At 54.1% G+C, this 17,653-nt stretch overlaps 3 protein-coding genes across 6 annotated transcripts in view; all 3 read left to right on the plus strand.

Annotated features, from left to right (window-relative positions):
- Window positions 1–722: 722 nt before the first annotated feature.
- LOC117974231 (neuroendocrine secretory protein 55) overlaps window positions 723–17,653 on the plus strand; it is a 55,737-nt gene continuing 38,806 nt past the window's right edge. The window contains exon 1 of the mRNA XM_055105013.1: window positions 723–1,502. Coding sequence (XP_054960988.1) covers window positions 723–1,460 — 738 coding nt within the window. The 3' untranslated portion in view covers window positions 1,461–1,502. The remainder of the gene's footprint in view (window positions 1,503–17,653) is intronic.
- The window catches only part of GNAS (GNAS complex locus), a 70,617-nt gene continuing 54,329 nt past the window's right edge, over window positions 1,366–17,653 (plus strand). For 2 of the 4 annotated variants that reach the window (XM_034947364.2, XM_055105012.1), the window contains exon 1: window positions 1,366–1,502. In XM_034947364.2, coding sequence (XP_034803255.1) covers window positions 1,460–1,502 — 43 coding nt within the window. In that variant the 5' untranslated portion in view covers window positions 1,366–1,459. The remainder of the gene's footprint in view (window positions 1,503–17,653) is intronic. The other 2 variants (XM_063601103.1, XM_063601104.1) reach the window with 2 other exon arrangements.
- On the plus strand, window positions 13,279–16,369 carry LOC100978090 (protein ALEX). The gene is made up of 2 exons (XM_034947359.2): window positions 13,279–16,077; window positions 16,300–16,369. The coding sequence occupies exon 1, from the start codon at window positions 14,053–14,055 to the stop codon at window positions 16,075–16,077; it is 2,025 nt and encodes a 674-aa protein (XP_034803250.2). The 5' UTR covers window positions 13,279–14,052; the 3' UTR covers window positions 16,300–16,369.

The following is a 17,653-nucleotide window of genomic DNA, read 5'->3' on the forward strand; positions in this document are numbered from 1 at the left end:
CCCTGAATATTTGCTATTTGGGGTTCTGGGTTTTTAGCTGCTTCCAGGCTGTGTTTATTTCCCCAATAACTGGGGAAACTGGGGAGGGGCACGACCCCACGGGAGCCTGCGCCCACCTGCCCAAGTACTGGACCTGGGGCTAGCTTGCCGCTTGCTCCTTGCCACCCGCCAGGCCCCCCGCCCATCGCTTCGCCCAAATCCTTTCAAACAAGGTTCCCTCCTGCCACCTGCCGGCCCACTAGGGTCTGCGCCACAGGCTCGGCGCCACCACGCAGCTCGCGGGGAGGTGGCCCCCACCTCCTTACTGCACATGCCCGGCAGAAGTCCGGGCGCGCAACTTCGCAGAACCTCACTGCCCGTCCCTCCTCGCCTCAGTCTCCTCTGTCCTCTCCCAGGCAAGAGGACCGGCGGAGGCACCTCTCTCGAGTCTTAGGCTGCGGAATCTAAGACTCAGCGAGAGGAGCTCGGGAGGAGACAGAACTTTCCCATCCCTTCTTCTTGCTCAGAGAGGCAAGCAAGGCGCGGAGCTTTAGAAAGTTCTTAAGTGGTCAGGAAGGTAGGTGCTTCCCTTTTTCTCCTCACAAGGAGGTGAGGCTGGGACCTCCGGGCCAGCTTCTCACCTCATAGGGTGTACCTTTCCCGGCTCCAGCAGCCAATGCGCTTCGGAGCCGCTCTCTGCAGAGCCAGAGGGCAGGCCGGCTTCTCGGTGTGCGCCTAAGAGGATGGATCGGAGGTCCCGGGCTCAGCAGTGGCGCCGAGCTCGCCATAATTACAACGACCTGTGCCCGCCCATAGGCCGCCGGGCAGCCACCGCGCTCCTCTGGCTCTCCTGCTCCATCGCGCTCCTCCGCGCCCTTGCCACCTCCAACGCCCGTGCCCAGCAGCGCGCGGCTGCCCAACAGCGCCGGAGCTTCCTTAACGCCCACCACCGCTCCGGCGCCCAGGTATTCCCTGAGTCCCCCGAATCGGAATCTGACCACGAGCACGAGGAGGCAGACCTTGAGCTGTCCCTCCCCGAGTGCCTAGAGTACGAGGAAGAGTTCGACTACGAGACCGAGAGCGAGACCGAGTCCGAAATCGAGTCCGAGACCGACTTCGAGACCGAGCCTGAGACCGCCCCCACCACTGAGCCCGAGACCGAGCCTGAAGACGATCGCGGCCCGGTGGTGCCCAAGCACTCCACCTTCGGCCAGTCCCTCACCCAGCGTCTGCACGCTCTCAAGTTGCGAAGCCCCGACGCCTCCCCAAGTCGCGCGCCGCCCAGCACTCAGGAGCCCCAGAGCCCCAGGGAAGGGGAGGAGCTCAAGCCCGAGGACAAAGATCCAAGGGACCCCGAAGAGTCGAAGGAGCCCAAGGAGGAGAAGCAGCGGCGTCGCTGCAAGCCAAAGAAGCCCACCCGCCGTGACGCGTCCCCGGAGTCCCCTTCCAAAAAGGGACCCATCCCCATCCGGCGTCACTAATGGAGGACGCCGTCCAGATTCTCCTTGTTTTCATGGATTCAGGTTAGTTGCCCCGCTAAATTGGGGAGCCTGAGGGCGGTGTGGGAGCAGCGCGGGTGGAAAGGAGGTGAGAAGGAAAGGCAGGTCAGGGGCGAGTGGGAAGAGAGGAGGCTCAGCTGGTCAGCCTGGGATCGGGGGTCAGGGTGAGGCGGCGAGGGCTCCCCCAAACTTCCCAGGATGCCAGGGGCGCCCTGGTGGCCAAAGGCTTGTTGGACGGCGGGGCGCACGCCGTGCGTCCCGCTGGAGACAACCTGAGGTCTCCGAGCTGGTGCCCCGGCTACGCTACTGAATCCCGAACGCACCCCAGATTTGGAGCTGCACACCCAAACGGCATTGGTAAGTCACTTGTTTTGCGCGCTTTTCTTCCTCCTAGAAAGACTAGTCTCAAATAAGTTGGCCTTCTCAGGTGTCCAAAATGTGGTTCGGAGGTGCGCGCGCCAACTTTCACGATGTGAGAGCAGCCGCGCTGTAGAGACACTGTTGAAATGTGCAGAAAGTAATCAGAATGGGAATGGGCGAGAACTCTAGAGACTGACCACCCGGGAGGGAAGTCACGCGCGCGCGGCGCCTAAGCAGCTCAGAGCCGGAGCCCAGGTCCCAGAGCTGACAATTAAGCCGCGGGACCTCCGCGCCAGTGCCTCCAGCTGCCGTGCGCCAGCCTTGGCCGCCACAGCCCGCCTCCCTTCGCTCGCGGGACAGAGACCGCCTCAAAGAGTGTGCGCACCTGCCCACGCGCGCCGGAGCTGACCTCTCCCGGCGGCGGGCGGTTAGGGGAAAGTACCTGGGGGAAAGGTAGAGGAGGTAAGGGGACCCTTGGGGGTGCCCCTACGGGCTACCAGGGTTGAACGCACAGGCATGGTCACGTCGGGGTATTGCCAAGCTTTTGGCGCAGCTGGTCGGGTGGCCAGGCTGCATGCGGCTTAGCAGGAGACGTCCTGGGCTGTTTGTGCAGGACCTCTGGAGGCCCTTGAGATCGTCGCAAGCGGAAAGGTAAAGCGGAACAAGGGACAGGCTGGAGACGGGGGTCGCGTCTAACATCAGGATAACTTACAATTCGTTTCCAAAGAGCGCGGTACGCGCAGAGCTGGGGAAAGGTGTTGGATCCGGCGCCAGTCCTTGGACGATCAGTCGTCGAAAAGGAGGCAGGGGCCGGCGGCTCCGGCAGCCTTGGGGAGGGGAGGCGAGGCGGCGTGCTCCGGCCATTTTCAGCACGGGTAGAGTTAAGTTTAATCTGTAACCTGGAGGGGAATCTGCTCTGATGACCCAGCACAAAAACGGCAGCAATCTGGTAACGCACCTTCGGAAGGGAAGGCGTGCTCTCCTCGCCAGTCCTGGGGGGAAAGACTGATAAGTGAAATGTCTTTAAAAAATGTCATCCGACTTGGAAATTGATTTTTTTTTTCCTGGTGTGCGTGTCTCATTTTGCGCCGGCTTAATTATTCGGATGACAACGATTTGGAGGAATAGTAAAGCGTTTTGAGGGCTTGAGATGAATGACGGTCAGGTTCTTAACTCCTAAGGATGATGATAGAAGGAAAATACCTTAAATGGTCTTCCTTCCAGGACCTATTCCGTAGGAAAGGCGTCGCGGCGCCCAAGACTTAGTTCTGCCGGGCTGCAGCGCAGACTGTGGTTGGATGCCTTTGGTGGTCTTCCCTAGTAAATACGGAGAAACCAGTTTATTTGCAAGTGGTTTTCTGCGACAGCAATGTTAGTCTCAGAAGTTTGGAGGCTGCGGAAGGGCTAGGCGTGCCCCGCTTTTGGCTTGCCCCTAAATCGAAATTCCTGCTTAATGTAAACAATGATGGTGTGTTGGCTTTCTGTGACGTTAAGTGTTCAGTTTTTCCTCTGGTAATGTCTCAGCCTGAGTTCACCAAGCAAAATGTCTCTAGGGACAAGCAAGAAAAACTAGGGATTGTGTTGAATTTTTTTGGTGTGCCTTTCAAGTGTGGGAGCTATCTTCAGACTGGGTATTCCGGGAGACCCGTTTTCCCACAGAGAATTATTCATTAGAGAAATGAGCATGTTGCCTTGTTGCAGGATGAATAAACAAGTTTTTTAAAAGCCCTCCGTGTCGAGCCCACACCTCACACCCATCTTGCTGTTTTTTAAACAGAAGCCCAACACAGGGATGTTTCCTGAACTGTAAGCAACGTACCATGTTCACATGTAGCGAGGAGGGGCAATCTAGGAACACACACTGTCTTTCAGACAGTCTTCCACAAACTGCCTCGCCATCTGCATTACAGCCCAATTGTAAAAACCTGTTACCTACCGGCACACACTCTCCCCCGCTCAATTCCCCTCCCCCGCTCAATTCCCCTCCCCCAGCTTCCCTCTTTACACCCTGATTCAAGGGTGGAAAAGCCAGTGCAGACCATATAAAGCAACTGAGAGCTATACCAACCCCCGAGGAAAGCACCTATGACCCTCCCTGAGAAGACAGGATTTTGCTATATAGACTTAGCAAACCTTCTTTCTGCCTGAGAAACTGGTATTCAGCTGCCTTCCTTTTCCAGAGCCATTTTTAGCAAGTTCCCCAAGCATTCCCAACTCACTAGTCTCCCAGCTGGCCCTTTGTCCCACCCTGCTCAACTGGGGTTAGCATCTGAATAGGCTCACTTGCCCCTTTCACATAGGTGAGGTCTGCGGGGTGAGGATAGGCTCCCAAGAAAAAGCAGATCTTATGGTTAACCACATAGGTGAATTACCAGCCACTTTTAATATTTCAAATGGAGGGTGAGGGAGGAGGAGGAGCAGGAGAATAAAGCTAGTTGAACATGATGATATGCCCCCAATATTGAAGTTGTTTCCTTTAGTACATTAATCATTTGCTTAATGGAAATTTGCTTTTGTGGGGGAGGGGAGGGCGACCCAAAGGTGCTCTTGTAACTGAACTTATCTGAGCTGGGAATTTATGTTGCAATGTTCCAATATTGTGTGGGGTCAACCTGATGTAAGTTTAAAGTTTTGCAAACAAAACTCTTTTATGTTCATCAGAATTCAAGAATTAGAAATGTTACAGTTTGGGATTGTTTTGAGATGTTTCTTTAATGCACTGCAAGCCTTTCTCACCCTGGAGTTGCTTACAGCCTTTGACTCTTCAGCCTTCATTTTCTGCAGCTGTGTGGAAGGTTAAGGAGGAAGAAAGCTGAAACTTCAGTGTTGGTAAGAATGAGGTTTTTTGGTTTTTTAATAATCTACGTGGCTTTACCTCAATTATCAGTTATTATTATACTGCTCTTCAAGAAGAGGGAAGCTTTTGAGAGGAAACTGAGCAGAAACCATGGTGTGAGTAAAGCATGTCTCCTAACTGCTTACCTGGAAGGTGACCTATCACAAAAACCAAATCACTAAAATAAAATTAAGCTTCCAGGCCAGTGATGTCATGTGCTGGCTCAACTGCTGCTCTTCTCTAAAAAATCACCCAGCAGAGGGATGAGATGCTCAAATGACATCTTTAATCCCCATGTTCAAGAATGAGAGATGGAATTTCTTGTTCTGTTGTGGGGTTTTGACACTAATGACTCTATTTCCTATAACTTGATGTCCCAAACTGGAGCAGTGGGATCCAAGACGAAAGGCCCAGGGCTGGCAGCCCAGGTTGCTTCTAGCCATGGTCAAGTGGCCTTAGGTCAGACCCAACACCCCTCTGCCTCAGTTTCTTCTAAAATGAGGTCGCTGAATGAGATGATCCTATTTATCCCTTTCAGCTCCAAATGTCTAGATTGATTAGCTTAAGAAGCCTGGGGTTGTCCAATTGGACTCTACACTAGTGATTTTAACCCTAATGGAACTCCCAAAAAACATCGAAAGTTGCTCAAATAAAAAGCACCAGCTAGGTATCGCGCGGTATGTGCCATTGCACTCCAGCCCGGCCTACAGTGTGAGACTCCATCTCAAAAAAAAAAAAAAAAAAAACAACAACAACAACAACAACAAAAACCCCGAAAAACAAAAAAAGCACCAGCTAGGAAGAAATCTGTTTTGTGTTGGCTTCATGTAAATTTTGTCAAATCTGCTTTACAGTTGGTTGCAAAATGGTCTCAAAAGGCAGTTTAGAGAATGCAGAATTCCACTGTGTCCTTTCCCTAAACTGGAAACATTTAGCCATCCTGAGAGTCGTATTTAGTGTGTGTTTTACGTGTGTGTGTGTTCCCCACCTTCTGTCCCTGACCTTGGTGTCTAAGAACAAGCTTTTCAGAGCAGGAGCAGGCAGCATGGTTGCAAGTACTGACCTAGTACTGCAGCTTGGAGAGGCTAACCACTGTGGGGGACGGCAGACTGATGGGAACATTGGTTGAGTGACCACAAGTGTTGTTGAAAGTTTTTTGGTAACAGTTTTAAGTGTTTTGGTTAAGCTAGACCTGAAAAAAATGGTATAGAAGCTACAGCTATTTGAGATAAACCAGTTTTCTCAACCTTTGTTTTTTTCATGATCACTCCCCTCTTAGCTTCTTCAGACATATGTTTCTTACTTGCCCCTCCCCATGACATTTTAATACCATGGACATATAGCTATACCCCATTATCTGTTTATGTACTGCAGGACCTTGTCACAGCTAAGACTTTTTGCACACCGCATCCCCCAAAACCAATTTTGCCTCCATCATACATGCATGGGATAAACAAAGCAAATATTTCAAAAACAAAAAAATCTGGTTCTGTCAAATTAAGTGATTTAGCACCCATTTTTGTTTTATAATTTCTTTCTTACATATCAAAAGGCCATATGTGGGGGGTGGGGGGCATAAATTTTTTACTGGTATTTGTTTTCTTTCCCTTGTTTAAAAATCTCATGAGTTTTTTCAAACGCCTCCAATAGCTATGCTGGTCGAAGCACTAGTGGCCATTAATTCACAGGGCAGAGAAGCCAGAATAAACAGCCTAGTGACTTAGTTCTCCCAAGGCCAAGAGCCTGCAATGCGGGGCCACCATTACCTGTTGACAGTGCTCAGCCAGCAGAGGCAGGACTCTGCCTGCAACTATTCCCGGGTAGAAATGGGGAGGCTGCTTTCCCAGCTCCCACTGGGCATAGCCTGTGTGTTTATTTTTTGTGTTTATTTTAGGGTAAGTATGTTACAAATTAGCAGGGCACATGGCTATGAGAAAGGCCAACATAAACCCAGGCAGCAGGGACAGAGGGTAAGTGGTGACAGTAAAGTGGGGAGAGATTTAAGGAAGACAAAAGGAAAAGAAGAATTTGAGGGATCACAGAAAAAAGGAAGATGTGGGTAGATAAGAGAACCCCTGGGAAGGAGCAGAAAAGAAGATTTAGAAATGGGGAAGGGGGTCACAAAGCCAGGAAATTTGGGGGTTATAAAGAAAGTTGTTTGAAGGAATAAAGAGAGTCTTGAAGAGAGAAAGGTTGAGGGCAGCTTCAAGTATCTGGTGGCTAAGGGGGTTAGAACCAGGTGCATCAAGGGACAGACTTCAGCTCAACATTAGGAAGGGCATTTTTAAAAGCCAAATATGGCATTGGAGGGCTACTAATGAGGCTCACAGATTCGACACCATTAACATCACTGTCCCCCTGAGAGTTTCTTACAGACCTGGTCCAAAAATTCCAATTTCATAGGTGTGGAGTTTTCATACAAGTACTTCAATTGCTACACGCAAAGAGAAAGATTTAACACCTAGAAATCTAGCTGTCTAGCTCCAAGGCTAAAGCCTTGGGTTTTGGTTCACAGCAAGGTTGGTCTTCAGGGTCCCCACTCTCAAACTTGAGGGGTCCAAGGGGCACAGGCCAAAGACCGGCAGCCAGCAGAAGACCACGTTTCTTCTCCCCCCAACCCCATGTGAGAGCTGGTTTCTGAGTGTCCTGGCTTATGTCGCTGTCTTAATTAGATTTCATTAGGAAAATCTGCCCTGGGTAATTGAGGTTGTTCTAGAAGGTGAAATATACCATTCCCCTTAAACAATGATGCCCAGAAGCCCCCAGGGTGGCTGGAATTCCCACTATGAATTGCAGAAATTTTAAGCAGAGCTTCCACTAAAGCCAAATTTACCTTCCGAGATTCCCTCTTTCCCCTCCAACCCCCACTTTTGCCTCTCTCTTAGTTGCTTTCCCATGGTGCTGTTCATCTTTTCTGGAATGGCCTCTCCTCCCCTGAAATTCTTTGCTGCATCATCAGCTAGTCTGGAGAAGGAATCCACAAATGTCTGAACCCACTGTTCAAGCACAGGTGGTCAGAGGACAGTGGCATGCCTTGGCTGAAACAGAATTTGGGGCACCTTTTGAGAAGGTTGCTGAGCTACAGCTAATTAGCTGAGTGAAGGGGTCTGAACTCACAATGGGGGCTTTTTAATCTGAGCATATCAAGTATTTTCATAAAGACTGTTTCCACTACCTCTAATATCACCCTTGCATCTGCCTCTAACCTGTTATCTTGCCTCATCCATTTGAGGCTTTTTTCCTTTAGCTGGCATTTGCTTCAAACAGCCTGGCCACGCAGACCCCTCTGCAGATAGCAGTATGCTGCTGCCTCCACCGGCCAAGGCGGGCAGAGGAGAGTCTGAAGGGAAAAGGATGGCAGCAGCAAGTCTTGATTGAAAAGTAATTAATTGTACAGCTTCAAAGTCTATTACTACTCACTCAGCACTCAGAAAACATTTGTCACTGGGAGGCTGAGAAACTTCATAGTTGCCTAAATTCTTTTCTACCTTCTCTTTCTGCTTTTACTTTTTCCTCAATTGAAAGAAACCCACTGACAACCAATGACATGAATGGGCTGCAGAGAAGGCACTTCTGCAAACTTCACCACCCACCTCCTCCCTGCAAAGCCGCAGACCAAAAGGAAAATGACTACCAAAAAAATACTGTTTTTCGTGGTTTCTGTTCCCTTCCCTTTCACCCACCTCCCTTCCCTCTCTCTACTTTGCCTTCTCTTTGTTGGCTACAGGGATAAACCCAGAAAGCTGACAGGTAGCTACCTAAACTTGAGATATGCCTTATGCTTTTGGTAATGAGTAAGAATCCCAGAATGTAAGTAGAAACACAATTACTTGTTGAATACATGTGCCATGAAAGCATCAATAGAGAGGTGAGACTGTTTGGGAAGCCCAGGGCATCACGTGTGGCTTCCAAGGAACGGGGCTGTAATGGTGCTGTTCAGAGAGTCAATGGTAAAGAAATACATACATTCTTTCCATTGGGGGTTCCATATTTTCAAAACGCCACTGTTTGCCACCTGTGGCACCTGGGCCATTTGGCTTTCCTCAGACATGCAGAGTTTAATGGAAGCATGAGAAATTCTTCCCATCCCTTTCTTAGTACATCAAGTGCAGACGCTATTATTTTTAAGTAGCCAAGTATACACAATTTTCAAGTAAACCATCCCTGGGTTTCGACAGCCAATCCTGTCCTCCCCTACTTGACACATCATCTCACTGCAGCCCTACACTCCAGCACACAGCCCCTCATGACAGGGGTCAAGACCCTGGCACACAGCGTCTATCCATCCCAACTCGGCCTTTTTTTTCAGGCACCAGCCTCTCCTGACTTCCTCTTCCTTAGCTGCATAAACACATTAATAGACTTTCCTTCCTCAGTCCTATCACATATTTATCTTTTCCCATGATGGCAATCCATCCAGCACTGGAAAGCTATGTTTAAGGTACTTTGCTATTATACAATTATAATGGCAGATCCTAAAAAAGCCCCGGCAAGGTTAGGCCCCAGACGATGCTGCCCACTAACATCCAGCACTGGCCATCTCCCTCCAGATCAAGGCCATGTTTCTGTCTTGAGCTAGCAAAATTATCAGCCTTCAGGAGGATCACCAGACAAGCCAACCAATCAGGCCAATCAAGGTGGACCCCAGTAAACCCACTAGCCGATCACCCCCAGCTCTTACTATACCGGATTCCTCAGGTCCCTGTGGCCTTGCAGGTGCCACAGGTGGGTCAACTCCTCGAACACTTGGCCACACTTCTGGGGTCCCTGACCCCACTACTGATGTTTCAGCTCTTAGCTCCACTCACCTAAAGGACTTAGGTTTTTCAGAGTCTGGTAGCCAGTCACTACAGAGAAATAACAGGAGTGGAAAAAAGGGGGAATATCAGGGTTAAATACTGGGATTTACACTTCCTAGTCTTAATTTATCTTTAAATTAAGGCAATTCCTATTCAAATCTAAGGGTCCTTTCTCAGCTTATAGTGGTGATTTTCAACTGGGGGAGATTTTGCCCCCCAGAGGACATTTAGCAAAATCTGGAGACATTTTTGGTTGTTAAAACTAAGGGGATGCTACTGGCATCTAGTGGGTAGAGGCTAGGGATGCTGCTCAACATCCTACAATGCACAGGGCAGTCACCACAACAAAGAATTGCCTGGCCCCAAATACCACCAGTGCAGAGGCTAAAACACCAAGTCTAGATGAGATGTGCTGAGTGGTTCTGAAACCCCTTCCTCTGGTGTGCTCCCATCTCTCCCTTCTGAGTCCTCCCTACTCACTCCTGGACTGTCTCCCTTTTTCCTGTCCAGTGCACCAATTGTTCAAGATTCTATTACCAAATGTATTTCTCCCCTGAAGAGTTTTCTCTGACTCCATAAATTCATCTTTGTAAGTACGATTGCCAATTTGAATGTGTGATCTTTATCTTTTTCTGAACTTCAGACCTTTCCTCCCAGATAATGGCTGCAAAAATCTCCATCCCAACTGCCCAAAGTTCCTTAATCTGCCATGTCTAAAACCAAATCAGCACTGCCACCTTGCCAGCCCCTCCCACTGACTTCCCTGTCCCACTCCCAGTGTTCCATCCATCTGGGTGCCACACTTTGGCTCCTCCATCTTTTGTGTCTTTCTAGCATAAGAGCTGCTCCAGGAGGATCCTTTGGGACCCCTCTTGAGTGCCGTCCTTCAGCCTTCCTGCTTCCTTCACCGTGCTAGGTCTCTCCTTTAAACATCTCCTTTGTGCATAACCCCTTTCCTTTGTTCTCGATCAGGATCATCCTCCATGCTGCTTCTGCTTTTCCTAAAAGTAGGCTCAAACCCTCACTTGCAGAACAAAAAACTTTCAACATCCTTTCCGTTTCCTGCCAAAATCGCCTCAAAAGTGCTTGCCCTCATGCTCCATGGCATCCTCAGAGAGATTCTAATTTCTCCTAACTTTTCTCCCCCTGCTCCCCAAGAGCCAGCCAAGGTGGCCAGTTGTGTTTACCCAGCCACGCCCCATGTTTCCTACCATTAAATCCTTTGTTCGTGGTGGGCAAACCGTCTCCCATCCCCCACTACCACCTTCTATTCATAGCCAAGGCGTCTATCCTTCCTTGGAGGCCCATATAAAAAGCCATTTTCTCCACCAAGACTTTCAAGGTCCCCCCAAGTGGAGGTCTTTTCTTTCATTTGTATGCTGCTCTACTCTCTAGGATGAGGAATTGGTATTTGTCTAACTTTTTAAATTTTTTTTAGTCGCCTCCATGCATGTGCTCCCCTGGCAAAGATCATGGTATCAGAAAGAATGAACAAAGGGGCCCCACAGACCCATGAGGGTGTCGAACAGAGACCCTGAACCCGTTCCTCGACAAATGGTATTTTGGGGGTGAGCGCTAGGCCTGACGAAAGCAAACAACCCCTTTGGAGCACCCATGGCAGCCTCCCTGGGGCTCCAACCCCAATGTCTACTGACCTTCCACTTGTGCAGGCTCAGCATCCCTGGGGCCTCAACTCCTTATCCATCCTGGGCTGCTCCTCGCAGTAAGCCCTCTCCTTGGGGTCCTGGCCCTCTACCTCCCAGCCCTGGAAATCTTCTTGCTCCTCACCTTGCCCGGCAGCGGCACCCCGTTGGCTAGGTTAGCCTGCCGCCATCAACACACCCAAGGGTTGGCCCCTGGGACCCCACCTCTCCCCCGAGGCTCGGCAACCTGTGGCATGAGGAAGAGTGACCCCACGGCGCTAGCGGTCCTCGTGGTCTTCCAGGCCTAGCCGCCATACACCCGCCCCCCAACGGCTTCCAACCACCCCAGCAGCACCTCTTCGGGCGTTCCAACGCGGCGCCCCCTATTGGACCTCCCACCCATATCCGGTTTCCGGTCTGACGCCCCCTGTTCATTCGCCAGGCAGCCTTGATTGGCATGACCCCTGCCCAATGGCTGACCCGTCGCTGGGGTCGGAGGGGAGTGAGTTGGTGTTGGGACCCAGTTGGGCCATTCAGTGGATGCTCAAGTGGTTAAGCCGTTTTGCGTGGGTGTAGTTGGCCAAAGTTTGAATCAAAGTTCAGTGTTGACATCTGGAAGTGTGTAGACCCATAGAGCTAAAGCGATATATCTTTGGGGGATCCCAAACGTTTCCCAGGGTCCAACTGTGTTCGCCTCCTTCCGTGCTGCGTGGCCACATGGATGGTGGATGCAGGGGTGCAAGGATGCACGGTGCCTGTGGTACCCTGGCTCTAAGAGGGATGCGTTAGACTAAACGGGATCGCAACTTGCGGTGGTTCGCCCGCCTGCAGCTCTTATACAGCAGCCGGTGCCGTGCGCCCTGCTTGCTGCAGCCCCCTCTGTGTAACTCATCCAGCCTCCCCTCCCCCAGGGTTCTGCAGGTCAGGTGACCCCCTGCCTCCTGCCCAGCTGCTCTGTGCCTAGACGTGGCTCGCCAATCTGTCTCACTGGTGAGACCGACCTGATGCGCACCTGCCGGGTTTTATGTGACCCCCTTACAGCAGCTTTTCTCCCGGGTTCCAATCCCTCTGCAGACCCCAGACCAGAGCATAGCATGTGCACACATCAAGGCCACCAGGTGGTATGGGCATTTACCTTTGGCTAGCTCTGAGCCCACCGCAGCATGGTAGCGGGAGCGCAGCTGCGCGGGCAACCGCCGGGTTTGTGGCCGGTTGGCGGGCTCAGTGCCGCCTCAGTGGGTTCTAGCAGTGGAAAAGTAAAGCGACTACCCTAAGATACCCAGAGCGAGAGGAGAGGGGCTGGAAGGGTGCTGGAGGCAGGCTGTAGTGGGGCTAAAGGAGCTGACTGACCGGCGCTGCGGCCGGTGCCCGAAGCAGCGAGCAGCGCACCTCAGCTCCGGTTGCCGCGCGGCATGGTATTTATCTGTGGGTTCAGTGCGCACAGCGTTGTCCAGTCTCGAAACCACCCTAAACCGGCATTAAACCCCAACCAAAATCCCCTTTAACCCTTCCCTAGAACAGCAGGACCTGCGAAACTCTGAGGCCGCTTTGTGAGGTCCCCCTCTGCGCAGCACGGCCCCCACCCCTCTCTTGGTGCCGCCGCAGCTACTCCCTAGGGGGCTTTGCTCTTGGTGGTACGCACCCGAGACCTTCTTATTCCCCTGCGTCACCATCCACATAAACAAGGGAGCACCCAGCTTGCGCCGCTGTGGGCCACTGCGGAGACCCCTAGAGTGTGATGGGGGTGGGGGCTGTTAAAGTGCTTTACCGGAGCCAACCTCAGCAAGTGACAAACAAAAGCAGCAAAAAGTACACCCAAGGCATTTAAAAAACAAATTGCGTGCTCGCATACTCGGCATCCCCTCTCCCTCGCCTCTCTCTGCTTCTTTGGTGGGCTCACGACCACCTGTCGCATCCCTATGCGTGCCTGCGCCCCTTCCCAGGCACCAAAAGCCTTGCGCTCCGGACTAGGGGCTTGAGATCCGGGGCTGCCTGGAGGCTGGGGGCTATGACTCAAGAGTTTCAGGGGTATCCTGGGGTGATGAAATCCTTCTTCAGTCCCCCCTCCCCCGAGGAGTCGGTTGGGTTGGGGAGGGAGGGTTTCAGCTCCTGTACTCCAGCGTCCCGAGGCCCACGTCTTGCGTCACGTGTCCCGCAACGCAGGAGCGCTTTCTCTGGCCAGCGGAGAAGCGAGGAGAAAGACTCCAAATCAGTCAGGGAGAGGAGTGGAAGGAGCCAAAACGTCCCTGCGAGGCCTGCGCTCACCAGCCCCCTTACCCAAAGTCCCGGGCCCCTGGCGCCAGGAGCGGGCTCCTGGAGCCGGAGCCAGCTCGGCACTGGAACCAGCGTCCTCTGGTGGCAGAGAGAGAGCGCTACTGGCGATTTTCGGACCGAATCGGCACGCTCGTCAGATCCAAGCAGGCGGGACTGGCCTGGAGCAAAAAGAAAGAGAGAGGAGGGCATAAGGACAGACCAAGGAAGAGGGGCTTGGGGGCAGCCTGGGGGCATGAAAAGTGGCCAGGAAGGAGCCAAGACTCCACCAGCAACAATTGAGTTGCTTCAGCCTCAGTCTAGGGTTCCTTCCAGGCCTTGAACCCCCCAACCTCACAAGGGTTGGAAAGTGAGGCTGGTGAACTTTCCAGCTGGTACTTTGATTTTAAAATAATAATAATAATTTTTTCACCCTAGTTCGGTTGGGTGCTCCATCTTACGGAGCCCCAAACTTATTTTGAGAGGCCGCCACCGTGTTATGGGCATGCGCAACTGCCTCTACGGCAATAATATGTCAGGACAACGCGATATCCCCCCTGAAATCGGGGAACAGCCCGAGCAACCACCTTTGGAGGCCCCAGGGGCAGCTGCCCCCGGTGCTGGGCCTAGCCCAGCCGAAGAGATGGAGACCGAACCGCCTCACAACGAGCCCATCCCCATCGAGAATGACGGCGAGGCCTGTGGACCCCAAGAGGTCTCCAGACCCAACTTTCAGGTCCTCAACCCGGCATTCAGGGAAGCTGGAGCCCATGGAAGCTACAGCCCACCTCCTGAGGAAGCAATGCCCTTCGAGGTTGAACAGCCCAGCTTGGGAGGCTTCTGGCCTACACTGGAGCAGCCTGGATTCCCCAGTGGGGTCCATGCAGGCCTTGAGGCCTTCGGCCCAGCACTCATGGAGCCCGGAGCCTTCAGTGGTGCCAGACCAGGCCTGGGAGGATACAGCCCTCCACCAGAAGAAGCTATGCCCTTTGAGTTTGACCAGCCTGCCCAGAGAGGCTGCAGTCAACTTCTCTTACAGGTCCCAGACCTTGCTCCAGGAGGCCCAGGTGCTGCAGGGGTCCCCGGAGCTCCTCCCGAGGAGCCCCAAGCCCTCAGGCCTGCAAAAGCTGGCTCCAGAGGAGGCTACAGCCCTCCCCCTGAGGAGACTATGCCATTTGAGCTTGATGGAGAAGGATTTGGGGACGACAGCCCACCCCCGGGGCTTTCCCGAGTTATCGCACAAGTCGACGGCAGCGGCCAGTTCGCGGCAGTCGCGGCCTCGAGTGCGGTCCGCCTCACTCCCGCCGCGAACGCGCCTCCCCTCTGGGTCCCAGGCGCCATCGGCAGCCCATCCCAAGAGGCTGTCAGACCTCCTTCTAACTTCACGGGCAGCAGCCCCTGGATGGAGATCTCCGGACCCCCGTTCGAGATTGGCAGCGCCCCCGCTGGGGTCGACGACACTCCCGTCAACATGGACAGCCCCCCAATCGCGCTTGACGGCCCGCCCATCAAGGTCTCCGGAGCCCCAGATAAGAGAGAGCGAGCAGAGAGACCCCCAGTTGAGGAGGAAGCAGCAGAGATGGAAGGAGCCGCTGATGCCGCGGAGGGAGGAAAAGTACCCTCTCCGGGGTACGGATCCCCTGCCGCCGGGGCAGCCTCAGCGGATACCGCTGCCAGGGCAGCCCCTGCAGCCCCAGCCGATCCTGACTCCGGGGCAACCCCAGAAGATCCCGACTCCGGGACAGCACCAGCCGATCCTGACTCCGGGGCAGCCCCAGCCGATCCCGACTCCGGGGCAGCCCCTGCCGCCCCAGCCGATCCCGACTCCGGGGCGGCCCCTGACGCCCCAGCCGATCCCGACTCCGGGGCGGCCCCTGACGCCCCAGCCGATCCCGACTCCGGGGCGGCCCCTGACGCCCCAGCCGATCCCGACTCCGGGGCGGCCCCTGACGCCCCAGCCGATCCCGACTCCGGGGCGGCCCCTGACGCCCCAGCCGATCCCGACTCCGGGGCGGCCCCTGACGCCCCAGCCGATCCAGATGCCGGGGCGGCCCCTGAGGCTCCCGCCGCCCCTGCGGCTGCTGAGACCCGGGCAGCCCATGTCGCCCCAGCTGCGCCAGACGCAGGGGCTCCCACTGCCCCAGCCGCTTCTGCCACCCGGGCAGCCCAAGTCCGCCGGGCGGCCTCTGCAGCCCCTGCCTCCGGGGCCAGACGCAAGATCCATCTCAGACCCCCCAGCCCCGAGATCCAGGCTGCCGATCCGCCTACTCCGCGGCCTACTCGCGCGTCTGCCTGGCGGGGCAAGTCCGAGAGCAGCCGCGGCCGCCGCGTGTACTACGATGAAGGGGTGGCCAGCAGCGACGATGACTCCAGCGGAGACGAGTCCGACGATGGGACCTCCGGATGCCTCCGCTGGTTTCAGCATCGGCGAAATCGCCGCCGCCGAAAGCCCCAGCGCAACTTACTCCGCAACTTTCTCGTGCAAGCCTTCGGGGGCTGCTTCGGTCGATCTGAGAGTCCCCAGCCCAAAGCCTCGCGCTCTCTCAAGGTCAAGAAGGTACCCCTGGCGGAGAAGCGCAGACAGATGCGCAAAGAAGCCCAGGAGAAGCGGGCCCAGAAGCGCGCAGAGAAGAAACGCAGTAAGCTCATCGACAAACAACTCCAGGACGAAAAGATGGGCTACATGTGTACGCACCGCCTGCTGCTTCTAGGTAATGCGGCGGACTCTGCCTGCGGGCAGCAGGGCCGCCGGGGAACCCGGGAGGGGGTGGCAGGGCTGCCTGGTGGGGCTAGGGGCTCGGCAGTGGGAGGAAGGGGTCCAGCCAAAGGCGGGAAGAACTTGCTAGAAAGTTCCAGGGAGGGACCCTAACTTTGCCCTGGGAGCGGGAGGGGATCTTTGGTGGATTCGGGTGGCCGAAGTATATGCCCTCCAGGGAGAAAAGTGGTGCCGAGCGACACTGAGGGTCGTTTCCGGCTGGACAGGCCAGCGCCAGCAACCGTAAGCTGGACAGGCAGGGGCTTCAGGTGAGCCAGGAACTGCCGGGGAGGGGCCCCGGGGCCCCGGGACTCCCCTGGCTAGGCTGGTGGGGTCCACGGTGGGCTGGGGTCATTGGGGAAGGCGCGCCCCCGCCTCGCCTGGCACGGCTGCTTGGACTCAGACAGCTTGTCGTTGGTGTGTGTTGGTGTCCATATTCTGTGTTCGCCTCTGCATGATACGCTCAAGTGTCCCCTGTTCCTATCCCGGCACCCCCAGATTACCCGCCGACTGTGTACTTGTACTTGGGAACGGGCTGTGTTGTGGTTTGCGCCATGGCCCGGGCAAAAAACTTTCGCTGTTCGCACACTCTGGTGGTACCCGCACCCGGGCGCTCTGCGGCAAGCGGTGCGGAGGACACGCGGGGAAGGTGGCGGGGCCTCCCGGGAAATAAGCGGGGCCCTTGGCCTGGGGGAGCGGGGAATCGCTTTTCGCCGGCCTCCGCGTAACCTTGTTCCTGTATGTCTTTCTCTCTTTTTCCTTTTGCGCTAAGCGTTTCCTCACTTCTCATTCGTTCGCCAAACCCTCCCGCCTTTACAGTTGAAAAACCAGACACACAGGTATCTGGGGCGCCCGGGGCTGCACACCTCAGTTCGGTATTCTGCACACACACAGCTCGCCTGGTCGGGGGATGGGGGAAAGGGGAAACACAACCTGCTGTAGGCAAGTCCGGATCCCAAACCACGTGGGGGCTGGTTCCAAGGGGGTGGGCGTGGCTGTGTTTAAAAAATATGAAATAATTTTTCTTCCTAGCGAAGAGCCCGAGGTAAGCCAATCATTTTTACAAAGAGTACAGTAGGAGGGGCTTGGTTTAAAAAGATGGGGGTTATGTGTTGTGAGTGGAATGTCACCTTTGTGTTTGAAATGCAGCTAAAATAAAAGTTTTCAAAAAATGCTCTGAGTGTATTTGAAGTGTGTGGACAAAGTATGGCAAAACCGTGAATATGACTTGTGAAAACAAGTAAATGTTTGCATGTGAATTTTTTCAGGCAGCTTTAGCTGGGGGCAAAGAGGCTTGTCAAAGGTAAGGTCTTCCGCAAATTGGCTCTGGATACAAAAAATACATAAAGGTATTTTGATTACAGAAGTTAAAAATCATGATATTCTTGTCAGGAGGGTATTTTGGTGGCCTTCTACCTTCCTCCTCCTCCTCTGCTCACATTTCCCCACCTCTCGGTGCCCTCCCCTCTCCAGGATCCCCCTCCTCACCCCACAGCAAGACCCTCTCCTGTATCTCCCAGTCTTTCCCTGGC

This window comes from Pan paniscus, chromosome 21 (genome assembly GCF_029289425.2).
Source record: "Pan paniscus chromosome 21, NHGRI_mPanPan1-v2.0_pri, whole genome shotgun sequence".
NCBI classification, from domain to species: domain Eukaryota; kingdom Metazoa; phylum Chordata; class Mammalia; order Primates; family Hominidae; genus Pan; species Pan paniscus.